General features: G+C 50.5%; 1 protein-coding gene across 1 annotated transcript in view; it reads right to left on the reverse strand.

Annotated features, from left to right (window-relative positions):
• The window catches only part of LOC119107327 (uncharacterized), a 36,713-nt gene extending 34,853 nt beyond the window's left edge, over nt 1-1,860 (reverse strand). Inside the window, exon 1 of the mRNA XM_037230751.1 lies at nt 1,549-1,860. Coding sequence (XP_037086646.1) covers nt 1,549-1,618 — 70 coding nt within the window. The 5' untranslated portion in view covers nt 1,619-1,860. The remainder of the gene's footprint in view (nt 1-1,548) is intronic.
• Between the last annotated feature and the right edge of the window lie 10,614 nt (nt 1,861-12,474).

The raw sequence follows: 12,474 nt of genomic DNA on the forward strand, positions 1-12,474 counted from the left end.
GAGCTGAATTGACCTTTAAGTCATGACGGCCTAGAACCACATGTTGTGTAATGATTTGCCTCTGATAAATTAAATACGCTGCGTGTGGAATGCTTTCCTTTTTATTGCACTGGGACTGAAGAAAGGTGCTTGTTAAGTGTTAGCAAAAATCATACCCGCTACGCTCTGCAGACCACTTGGCCCGCAGAGCGAAACGGCGTGAATATTTGCATTTCACACTTTCCCCGCTCGTCTCCCTTTGGTAAACCGCCTACGCTTGTCGTCCAGCAAGGCTTCTTCCGAGATCCGACCGAGAACAATTTGATTTTGGGTATGGCAGGAGCTGGAGGTGAGCAATCGTAGACCTCGTTGATCTGTGGGTCAACGACATTCACGACCCTCATGGCCCATGTGTTTGGCGCCGGTAAATGGACGACACGTCAAATGGCGTGCTTATTGCAGGCGTCACAGGAAACATGGATTTTGAGTGTCTGCATCCCAGGACTTCAGTACCCGGTACCTGATAGCCGATATATTAAATACCTGGCCAAGTGACTGGCTCTTTAAAGTGGCCCAAGTGTGCAAGAGATTTTGCACTGTTTCTGCTGGTTGGGCCAGCATCTCCTTCCATTGGTGCCACTTGGCAAGCCCTAGGGTTTTAAAGCTTTATTCCAGCTTCAAAGAGTATATTCCCCCAATCTGTTAGCGGAGTAAAGGTGATTGTCCGTTTGTCTACTCACGTTTCTGCACGCTGCCTCTCTATAGGACTGCTGACCCTAATCAAGGTCCTGGTCAGGTACCGAATTCAGCTAGAAGCTGATATTGTCACGACACTTGTGGTATGGTACAGCAGTACACGCGAAGGAAACTACCGTACGCATAAACTTCCACAATGTGGGAGGCCAGCAAGGGTGGCAACGGCACGGTGCGAAACGGACGAATGGAACGTCCGTATTATGATGGCGAAAAGAAATTTGTCTGGAAAGCAGCGTACATAGGAAAGCAATTTACAGCCTGCATCGCAATACAACCCCTTAGCAGTCAAGTCACTGAAGCCCATAGGTATCACAATGGCTCAAGCAATGATGATCCTGGATCCTCGTCTACAGGTAACCTGGTCGCGCTTGTATTGCAACTGTTGCGACTCGCCCTGGACAACATCCACAAACGCCTATGGCATGTTTAACTGGGAGGTGGGCGGCAGTGTACAGAGAGAACTGCCCTAAGGCCGACAGGATTCACTTATTCATTCCTGACGACTCAGTGTGTAGCATAAACCAGCTATGCAATACTGACTGCCCTGACCCGACGTGTTCACCCATCCGATGTCTGAGAAGACTACCTTGATGTGGCGCCGTAGTCAGATCAAACCACTGCCAGAAGATCTGACCAAACGGATGCGTGGTGATGGCGCACTCATTGGTCACGTAAGGAGGGAACCAGTGCACGCGCACGGATCAACAAGAGCGCACACTGAACATAACCCTGACATCAGCCGTCGGCAGCATACAGCTGAGCCCAGAGTTCTGCTGCGCAACTGACTGGTACAACATAACTGAGCGGACTTACCTCGTCTGGGAGCGTGACACAGGACGACGTTACGATGGGCGGCCAGTGTGACGCTCCGCACGTGTCGCATGATCCGTCGCGCGTACCTCAACAGGCGCGTGACGGCGTCCGCTCACTGCACGGCCGGTCCTCCGCGCACCGGAGCACGTCACCACCCGCCGAGAGTCTGTCCCCGTAGACTGCCGCCTCTTCCCAGGCAGACAGCCGTGCCCGTGAACGCTCGCAGTTCACCACTGGAGCAGTCACGTGCCGCCCCGTCCGCGCAGAGCCAGCGCGTCGCGTTCCGCCGACCGCTCGCGGCTGAGTGTGGCGGGCGGCGGCGGGCGGCCTCATGTACCACCGCCCCGGAACTGGCGTCCGCCCAGGCCCCGCGCAGGTTCTGACAAGCGGCGGCCGCGGCGCGCGCCGTGCGGCGGGGCGTCGCTCGTGCTGGCACGCACGGCCGCGCAGGTGGTGTCGAGCCGCTGCGTGTCGGTACAGTGGCGACCTGTGTGCTCAGCATGTCGGAGTCGAGTAACAACCGATGACGTCGCACCGCGGCGCTGTGACTGACGGTGCCTCCATACGCCGTCCAAGTGGTGGCCGATGAAGGCAGCGGAAGTCGTTGTCTTGTGTCATGTTCGGAGCCGCCAGGGGTGCAGTTGGAGACTGCCCAGCGTGAGATACTTGGCGCGGGCCCGTTCCGTGGCTAGGTCAGGCAGGAACGCTGCTCAGCAGAGAAAACACACTCATCCTGATGTTCTCATATTTTCATGGGTTGGGTTCTTACGGGGTTTCGGATCTTAATTTTTTCAAGAGGTGCAGAGATTGAATTGATTTGAAAAAAATGCGTTCATAAACATGGTATAAATAATGTGCCAAATTGTTGACCCCAAAAAATGATATGTACAGACCTGCCCTTTTATACGAGCACCGGCAGCGGTAAGACACTGTCCTATAGCCCACGATTTCAGTGCGACTCGCTTTAAGTGACCAAAGACAGCCTCATTATCACTAGAACTGGGTTCCGTCAACGACCTTTGTTTTCGTTCCCTTGTTGTGGCTCCCTCTTTGTGGGGATTTATGGACCCTACCAGACAATGGGTCGGCGAAGCCTACCACTAGAGGAATCGGAACGGAGACCGACTGGAGCATAGAGGGTCTGGACCAGGGTCAGGACGTGGGTGGGTCAGAATCTCTGACGCGCATGCGCAAGCTGCGAGCATTTACCAGCGAGCTGCAGGCGCCGCCTACTTAAGCAGTTCGCTTCAATTTCGTGACGTATTTGGGGTCCCTGATGTTGGAATCGGGAAGACTGGATGGGCGGGGCCACTAGATGCCGTACTGGGCGGGGCCGGCCTGAGTGGGCGGGGCCTGGATCGTCGGCAGTCAACAACCTCTGCGTGAGAAGACAGCCTCGGGGATCCAGAGTTCAGTGCTCCGTACGAATGGCGAGGAGATTACGTTCATGCCGCGGCCGGCCATGCCGCGGCCGCGAATGAAGTTAACCCTGCTCAACCACTACTCGGTCATCACTTTGCAAGGCTGTGTTCGGTTCTTATTTGGGAACTTATTTGGGAACTTATTTGGGAAAGGGAACTATGTTAAACGGACCCTCATCGACACATTGCCCCACAGCTACACTTTGGCCTATCTCTAAAAGTTAAGTGAATTATCTTTTCCTAAAAAGAGTGAGGAGAAAATATGATAAAAAATTTCTAACTGGACAGGTCTTGATCAGCTGAATTATTTGGACTCTTGTTTTTATCGGCCCTGAAGCTGTGATGTAAGCCACTGAAAGAAACACATAATGGGAGTGCCACTTGGTGGCACCTATCTGCCAGTAAGCCCTTGTTTGCAGTTAAAGCCTCGCTGAATTTTTGCAGCATGAAGAGAATGGCTGAAAAAAATTACAATAATCAAGGCAGTTTAAAATTGCATATACACTTATCTATGTACGTTCCGGACAGTTGCACCTCGTCAACTGTCTTCTCGACGCTGAGCCATTGCACTGTTCGGCGCGTTGCGCTGCTCAGCATGTTTAACTGCGATGATGCGCCAGGCCTCGATTTCCTAGGTCACTCGGATGATCACTGGCCACCACTCTGCAAATGGTTAGTGTCCACAGCTCGTTGCCGCGAGCGGCGACGCTGTGGTGTGGGTACCCGAACTAAGGCATCGACCGCCCTGCACATACTGAGCAGCACCGCGTCACCGGAAAATAGCACTGCGTCGTAGCGTGCCGCAACACAACCAAAGTATGCCGCCAATTTTGCATGTTCCACAGCAGCAACCTTTTGACAACCCTTATTTCTTTCATGAATGGCCCCCAAAGCTGCCGTGCCTCACCGACATACCTAGTGCGTGGCCCACTTGTGCCCTACATAACCTAACAGACCTATCAGTCCATGAGAGTACCGAAAAGTACGACCGTTAAACATCTTCGCTTGCCGACGTCGAAACACAACCCAACTAGGCACTAACGATGTCCTGACAATCGTTTCAGCTAAACACTGACACGAACGTTCCGGACAGTTGCACTCCCGGCAGACGTATCTGCGACGCTGAGCCATTGCACTGCTCGGTGCGTTGCGCTACTCAGTATGTTTAGCTGCGATGTTGCACGGGGCTTCGATTTCCCAGGTCACTCGGATGATCACTGGTCACCACTCTACGAATGGTCAGCGTCCACAATTCGTTGCCGCGAGCGGCGACGCTGTGGTGCGGGTGCCCAAAACAAAAGATCAACCGCCCTGCGCATGCCACTCCCAGTCAACAGAAAATGGCGTCGCGACGTCAATGCGAGAAAAAGGGTGACATCTAGGAACGACTCAACGTACTAGCATTCATTATTACATTCACGAGATGGCGCACAGCATAACATTCGGCCAATGGGAGGGGCCGTCCGACTCTTTATGCCTCTTCCTCAAGGTCGTAAGAGACCAGTACTCCTGGGATGGCTTTTCACTTGGGTGAAAGCCACGGGCGTCGATTTGTATTCTCTTGTGAGGGCCCTGCCCCCCCCCCCATGTTGAGTTACCCCCATGTTGGCTTCCTCCCCCCAATATTTTTGGCTGGAATGCTACCAAAAACATGGGTAAAAGATGATCATGACATAAAGACTACCTTATTTGATTTTTCTGCGTAGTGGCGTCTCGTACCACTCTCATAGCAAAAAGTCATGGCTGCTCTCACCACGGCGTAAGAATCGTAACAGCTGAACGGATAAACGATGCAATAAACTTCACACACCTTGCGCCATAAGACAAGAAGTGTATATTGAGGTTAAAGTGAAAAGCTCTGGAATATGGGGATGACCTAAGTTCCTCACGGCTAACCCCATCCCCGTTCCCCACAACCAAAATGCGTGCCGCCTCCCATGACCGCCATAGAAGAGCGCCATCGACGCTCCAATGTGGCCTATAAGGGAGCGCCTTCACGTGCCGATCAGAAGAGCCGTCTGCGTCCAGTGCCTGCCCCCTGGATCCAACCCTGTATGACTTCTATATCGCTTAAATCAAAGACTTCTAAATTATACAAAGACAAAGCATATGGCATTGCGTTTAGTCAAAATAAAGTGGGCTATATCTGGTGAGAACAAAAGGGGGCACGTTGTCGGGCCTTCGGTTCGGCCCCCCCCAAAAATACAAAAAATTACACCCCTGTATAAGCAGTGAAAGCATGTCACTTTTACAGGGACGTACAATAATTATATCATTGTCCACAAGTTTAAGGTCACAAGACGTGGTTGGAGCATATGACATTGGATTGCTTACTAACTGTTCTCCATTTATTCCTCTTTTTCAGGCCCGAGTTACCGTCCTGCTGGTTTGGTATCCTGCCCAAGTACAAGTATTTCCTAATTCCAGACTTGCTCACCATCCTTTGACCACTGAAGACCACATGGCCATAGTGCGGTAGTTACTCGTGATCGTCCGCGATGCTTGTTTTTTGAAGTGATAGAAAATGCATCTCAGGTGCCAGGTCACTTTTAAAGACTTCTCTCAGCCTGGCTGTAAAGAGTACACCGGGGCTGCAGTTTCCTATTCGGTAGTGTCCACTAATCCAGTAGTCTCATGTCTGTAGTATTCTATTTCCCCTCCATGTTGGACTCAAGCCCCTCAACTTTGGGAAGACAGTGAGCCCAATCTGGGAAGGAGCCTGTTTGTTGGAATATTTGGGGGGAGATTAGATCATTTTTCACTGTTCAGCCCTCCCCCTTCCCACCCAATTTCATGCTTAGACACCATGCCCCTGGAGCACACTTCACACCGACGAAACCAAGTTTGCAAGATCTCACCATAGCACAAGCTGAGGAAGCCAATTTTCCACAGCATGGTATAGAATTCTAGGGAGCTGGGCCTATTTACAAGTTTTCTTATTCAATGTACGTAGAACGAGCAAGTTGCATCCACTGGGCGTTTCTCATACCACCAACAAATTTTAACCCATGTCATGTGCCGAGTTTTGCTCATCATCTTTGCCAAAATACTTCCACAATGTATATACCGCAATGCGGCACTCATGCCTCATTGGGCCTGTGTTGAGGCCAAAGCTGCCGAAAGGTGGCAGCTTTGCCGGATGTTGGATTAGTCTGGATGGAAGTGGTCAAATTGCAATCTGGGGAAACAATCAAGTATGAAATGACATTTTGAATGAACAATGTGCAAAACGTGCAACGGAGCATACGAGCGTTCAATCAGCCTGGCGAATCTTTAAAAAATTATAAGCCGTTGTAATTAAAGAGAGCAAAAAGGCAACAAAGCATATAGCGGAAGTGGCAATATGAGAGAATCATTGGTTACAGGGCAAATACATATGACATACAATTCTGCTGAAAATACCAAAATTACGCTTACAATGCATGCACTTAATAGTATTACTGACGGGATACTGACATGGTTCGTGAAATATCTGTGGTTCTATGTTTCTCCGTGTACCATCTACAAGACCGAGACATCGCCAGCATACGGCAAACAAGACATTTCAGTGATAACTGCGGTCGTTTCAGGTGATTCGGGTCGCTGCTGTTGATAAGTTTCGTGATCAAATAGCCATCCCTCAACCATACAAAAGCTCATTCCCAGACCAAAGCTACCAGCACCGAACAACCGCCTCCCCACCTATCTGCCTACCAGGCATCAAGCTTAGCTTGCCACCTGAAGGATATATCAAGCCAGTTAGCTTCACTTCAGCTCCATTTCAGGCTCATTTCCCCACCATCAAGCCACTTTCATGGCCAGAGGTCTCCCCACCGTACCGTACAGCTGTCCCGGAATGTGAGGATTCAATCACATGCACACAACGCCTACCAGCGGCGGCCCCGGCTCGGCTTGCTCCCGACAGCGCGGTTCTCCACGACACTGGACTAACTTCAGTTCAGTGTACACACCTGCCAGGTTAGTGTTACAGTATTACTGCTACGGAAAAACCTCCACCGACAGGAGTGCTGCCACGTTAATTACACGCGACATTACGTCTGCTGTAAAAAAACTTATCTAGACTTTATTCATACGTGGTATCAACATGAGCATTACAGGACAAAACTTATGCTACAGCAACATAGTACTGTTATTACTTCTAGAGCCTTTACTTATGCGCAAAATTAATTTTACTGTACGAGTTGTATGTAAGTTAAGCGTTAGTCGACACAGCTTGAAAAGTAATGAAAAGCCTCTACTTCCAACACTTATGCTGGTCCTCTGGTCTCCTGCAAAACCAGTATAGGGTTAACTTACCAGTGATATTATTTCTTCGGGAAATATCTATGTGTGACATTTGTGCAATGTGATATGGACCATACAAACTATAACCAATACTACCCCAACCCATAGGTTAAAGGAAAGTTTCACATTTGGAGATCTTGAAGCAAGCATAAGGTATGGCGAGACAAGCTCAGCTCTAACTATTGGTCTATTAAGTCAAAAAGACTGCTCTAGACAACATCATTTCTCTGCTTAATAAACATGTTCTCCAATACGTCATTTCTGATCATGTTATCGTACCTAGCACGACATTGATTGGGAGTCAATTCATGGCCGTTATACCTGGAAGTCGTGCTCACGATTGCCAGATATGAACGACTCGACGAATATCTTTTTCTTAGCCTTAATGGTCGCACGGCCCGTGGAATGCTAGAATTTCATTAACGTTATTATGACGTCATTGAGGTCAATGTGACCTTGGAATATTCTCCCCGAAATAGTCTCTCATTTTCGTGGGCTTGTAGCTCAGAAACTAGAGGGGTTTAGGCCTTAAGAAGGGTAGGGCTGTGAACTTCACCGACTGATCTTCAAGGTGGCTCATTCAGTTCAAACCTCCATAGAAATGTGGAACATTCCTTTTAAGACCCAACAAAACCCTGGAGGGAACGAACGCATAGGAGCACTTCGACGGCGGAAACCAGGCTACAGGTACCCACTTCATGGTGTCGATTAGAGATGCCGATTTCTAGAAGTTTGTGTACAAAGTACAATCCAAAGTCCAAAAATAGCCCAACTGTTTATTCAAAAAATGTCGAAAAAGCAATCTGTCCCAGAACTTTCAATCTGTTTGCGTAAAACACTACTACATACAAACAGTAACCTCAGCCCCCACCCACACTCGTGTCTCTGCATTCCCGCTCTCGAATCGAATGAAAAGAAAGAAAATAATTGTGGGTACGTACTGTATCCCATGCATACTGCTTGGCCACACAACACAACGACATCGGCTGTCCAAAAATTGTAAAGATTTCTGTCCCTGTCCGTTCAGCTTCCAAATTTGCTTGGGTATTTGTGGAATACCAAAAGAATAGAATCCACTTGGCACCTCTGGTGTCGATGCATTACCCCAAGGGCGGCGTATCCGAATTTGGGATGAGGGGGGGGGGGGCAGAGACGTAAGGAAGGGTCCCCCATACCAGTGGCCCCTATATTTCAGTGAGGCTCGTCGATTCGGTCGTAAAATCGAAAACGGCCCGTTCTGAGTCTACGATGGGCCTTTCCTGATCGCAGGTAGGCCATAGGTCATTTTCATGCCTAAACTTACATGGAAGTTTATTCGTTATCTGGGAATGGTCTCTTTTCAGACCTGAAACGGGACCATCATGATTTGAAGGCGGAGCAAGGACCGAACGAGGAACGAGGAGGAGGTACCGAAGTCTACATGTCTCCCCTTTGGCCCAGACCAGGCGCGCAGCCAGAGCGCTGGCAATGGAGCGCCACAAGGTTGGCAAAGGGCCGCATAATAGAAAAAGCCCCCCCCCAAAAAAAGAGATGAAAATCGCCGAGCATGGCCCACTTGGTAATGAGTGTGTGGCTTTCTGGTATTTTTCGTTTTTACCCTCTTTTACTGGACTAGAAGCCAGAAGCTACCGCGAGATCAATTTTACCTGCATTCTTTTGCCACTCAACTGAAGAAATGGTGCCCTAAACGACTGCATGAAGCAAATCACCAAAGCCTCTCATTTTACAATGGTCCAGGGAACTCTTCCGAAACCGATAGAGCTTGGAAAATCTTCATCTGGGATACAGTACAGGGATATTTGAGGGTCCCGCAAAACGTAGATCAAAATGGGTCAACAGTTTGTATTAGCATGGCTAAGCTGTGTCTGTCTGGAAATATTCAATATTCAGCTAGAATTGATAGGTGATACAAATTATGTGGCGTAGTTTTAAGCGTGCACGTTCGCAAATCCTAGCAACAAAAACCTCGATGACAGGCGTTGCAGTCTCCATCTGCCGCGCGGCGTCGGTTTCGTGGCTAACACAAATCCGTGGCCAGCGGTTGGACGACTATGATGACGCATTCAAAAGCGGTACCTTTGAGCGCTTTAGGACATCAAACTGTACATTTAGAAGGCAGCCGGGCGCATATTTCAGCTCTGCGATTTTCAGATTGATGAACTGATCGGATTGGCCTTTACAGCACTGCGAAGTGGTTCTGGAATCTGGTGGTAGAACTGGAGGAGTAAAGGTAGAGTCTCTATTTTTCGTGTGGCTGTAACTGTTTGTCTGGGAAACAAGTGAAAACCTGTCAAAAAAGGTACGCGAAGCCTCATCTTTGAACGGGATGAACTACTTCTTCAAGGACATTAGGAAACATTATCCACAACGGTCAATCTGGCGCGCACGACATCCGCCGCCTGAAACCACTTGCAGCGGTCAATACCGTTCGGTTTTACGAAAACTGCAACCCAGGCCATGGCTGTCCTTGGCTCTGAGATTGCGGCCGCGCAGGCTCAAACCTTTTGATTAGTTGTTTCACTGGCCGATTCTGCAAAATAATACACATTTTCAGGCCAACATGGGATGGCCTCGTTTGTTGTTAAGCTTATTTCGACCCACTCAATTCAACACTAATGAGACCCCTTATATCCGAAAGAGGCCCCCTTGAAAAAAAACACTAAGGGGCACACAATTATTTCCAAGGGCTGAAGATCCGCTCCATCACACCGCGGTCTGTTTTCCGGCTGATATTCTGGCGACAAGGGCGGGATCCCTGGCCGATCCAGAAGCTCATAGAGGAATTCATCATATCACATTGGTCCTCTCCCTGACGCGGGACGTATTCTGACCCAAGCAGACCGCAGTTGACCCGGATCGATGCAGGAACCCTCCCTGACACAACAAGGTCGCTGAGCGACGCAGGTGGTCTAATAATTGGCATATAGACTTCACTTCAGCTTAACGGGCCCATGCTGGCATTGGGCTGGAGTGTCCATCGTTCGGTACTGGGTTCCCTGACTGGCACAGCACCCTTCCATTGTCTCGATGTGAGCAATTATCATAAGGTCTCATGTTTCCTTTTACTGCCAGAGGACCGCGGCCAACGCGAAAGGCCGTCTGCCATTCGGGGTCCCGTTCCCGTCCTTTAACCAAATATTCCCATGACCGATTCCAGGCCACTTGTTGACCCCCTGAAAGACACAGGGCCACGCATTGTTCCAAAGGCCCGACCAATCGCGGACCCGACCGTAGCTCTGCTTGGCAGATGGGCCACCAGAGCTCAGGCCAACAATGAGCCGACCGTTCCGTGTTGGTGGTCTCTGGCCGCAGCAGAGGAGTGCTCTGTCTCCGATCCCCGATCGGTGCAAGAGGCCCTCTAGCTGACACTCGATATCACGGTTCTACGGGCGGGGGCCTTAATGTGACCCACAGCCAGCCCTTCTGCGCCGTTCAGCATTCCAATCGGGCCCCTGATCAGTGGTCTGAGGAGATCCTTCGGTCCCTCCCCGTAAGCACTGCTCCCCGCCGACTCGGGGCCACTTGCCGCCACGCGTCTCCTGTTAGGCGCTGTGGTCCTGACCGACACAGGAGCCCCTCATTGTGTCAGAGACCCCAAAAGTTGTAAATCACGGGCCCCGGCCCCGTTCGTTCTTGGAAAGTGGGCCTCAGTGGCTCAGGCGGACGTAAAGCCAACTGTTTGGCTCCATATCGAGGTCCTGTATAATAGGAGGAGAGATCCGTTATAAGAGGGCCTTAACAGAAGCCCTCAGGTTGACATTTCAGGTCACGGCACTACGGGTGGGCGGCCGAGCCCAATCGGGACCTTGATATTGGTCCTGAGGGGTCCTCCGGCCGCTCTTCCGATTTCCTCAAAGCCGGTGACCGACTAGCGGCCACTAGCCGAGACATGACCTCCTATTATACGTTGTTGGGCCCTGACTGACACAAGGGCCCAAACCACTGTTTCAGGGACCCAGACCAGACCAATGCAGATCGTGGCCCTCGGTTGTTCATGTTCGGGAAATGGGCCTCCAGCGTTCAGACTGGCCGGTGAGCCAACTGTCCGGTGTTCGTGATTTCTGACCGACTTATACATTCGCATGGTGTCAGGAGGTCCTCAAGCGGTGCAAGAGAACCTCTTAATGTTATTTCAGTTCACGAACATACGGGCTGTGATTCTTGATGCGACCTACAGCCACTCTTTTGGTTCCTCCCACCGGGCCTTTGCTAGTCGGTTCCGTTGGGCCGTCCGGGTCCCTCTTCGGCCCTCATCGAACACTGTCCTTGGTCAGCTCTGGGCTTCTTGCTAGCACAAAACCTCTGTCGGAATAGGCGATCGAAGGCCCAACTAACGGGCCCGAAGAGTTGGTCGGAGGCTGCACCAAGGGACCGGACAAATGTCCATCATGGGGACCCTTGCACCGATTGGGGCCGCTGGCGGCAGTGAGGCCCCGCCAGTCGATCCGCGACCACAGTCTGCCCCATGGCGGCCTAGGGCCGATTTCCAAAGCTAGGACCATTCCGGGGCTAACGATTGCCAGTCAGAGGACCCTTTGCATTAATCGGGGTCCCTGAGACAACGAGGGGCCGCTGTGTTGGTCAGGGGGAAGGGGGGTCACAGTGCGCCTAACAAAGGACCCTATATCGGCAAGGGCCCCGAGTCGGCCATGGTTTCGTTTTCTGTATGGAGACAGGAACGCGACTGCGAATGTCAGGGAGTCTCGTTAGTTGACCGGGCCCGCTGATGATGAAAGGAGATAGTTATTGGAGAACTGTTGAGTTGTTCCTGCACCCTTGCTAGACGTCCAAGCATTTTAAACTCCACGGCACGCATTGGCAGCAAAAGTAAAGTGAAAGCTGTACTTTGTCTTCAAGCCTTTGCTCTAGAACTACTTGCTGATATCCGTAAATTTTGTCTTGCAATACTCACGCCGCGTTTAAGTGTTTGCAACAGAGCAACAGTCATGTCGTTGCTAAGCAGTGACAGTAAAAGTTTTTGCAGTGGAAGAAAAGACGCTTATACATTTTGGTAGCATAAGTTTTGTCGCATACCACTCATGTCGTGCATAAATAATTTCAGTAGGGATTTACCGCAGCGCTCCCGTCGAAAGCATTTCCTGGAGTCGTTATAGCTCACTTATGTTGTAGAATCGGCCAGGACAAGAAAATACCACCAACTTTTAGTTTTCCCACCGTACACCACTAGCCCCTTTCCCCACCTAGCACCAATCCGTCACCG

Source organism: Pollicipes pollicipes, unplaced genomic scaffold (genome assembly GCF_011947565.3).
Source record: "Pollicipes pollicipes isolate AB1234 unplaced genomic scaffold, Ppol_2.1 Scaffold_6686;HRSCAF=7923_pilon_pilon_pilon, whole genome shotgun sequence".
NCBI lineage: Eukaryota > Metazoa > Arthropoda > Thecostraca > Pollicipedomorpha > Pollicipedidae > Pollicipes > Pollicipes pollicipes.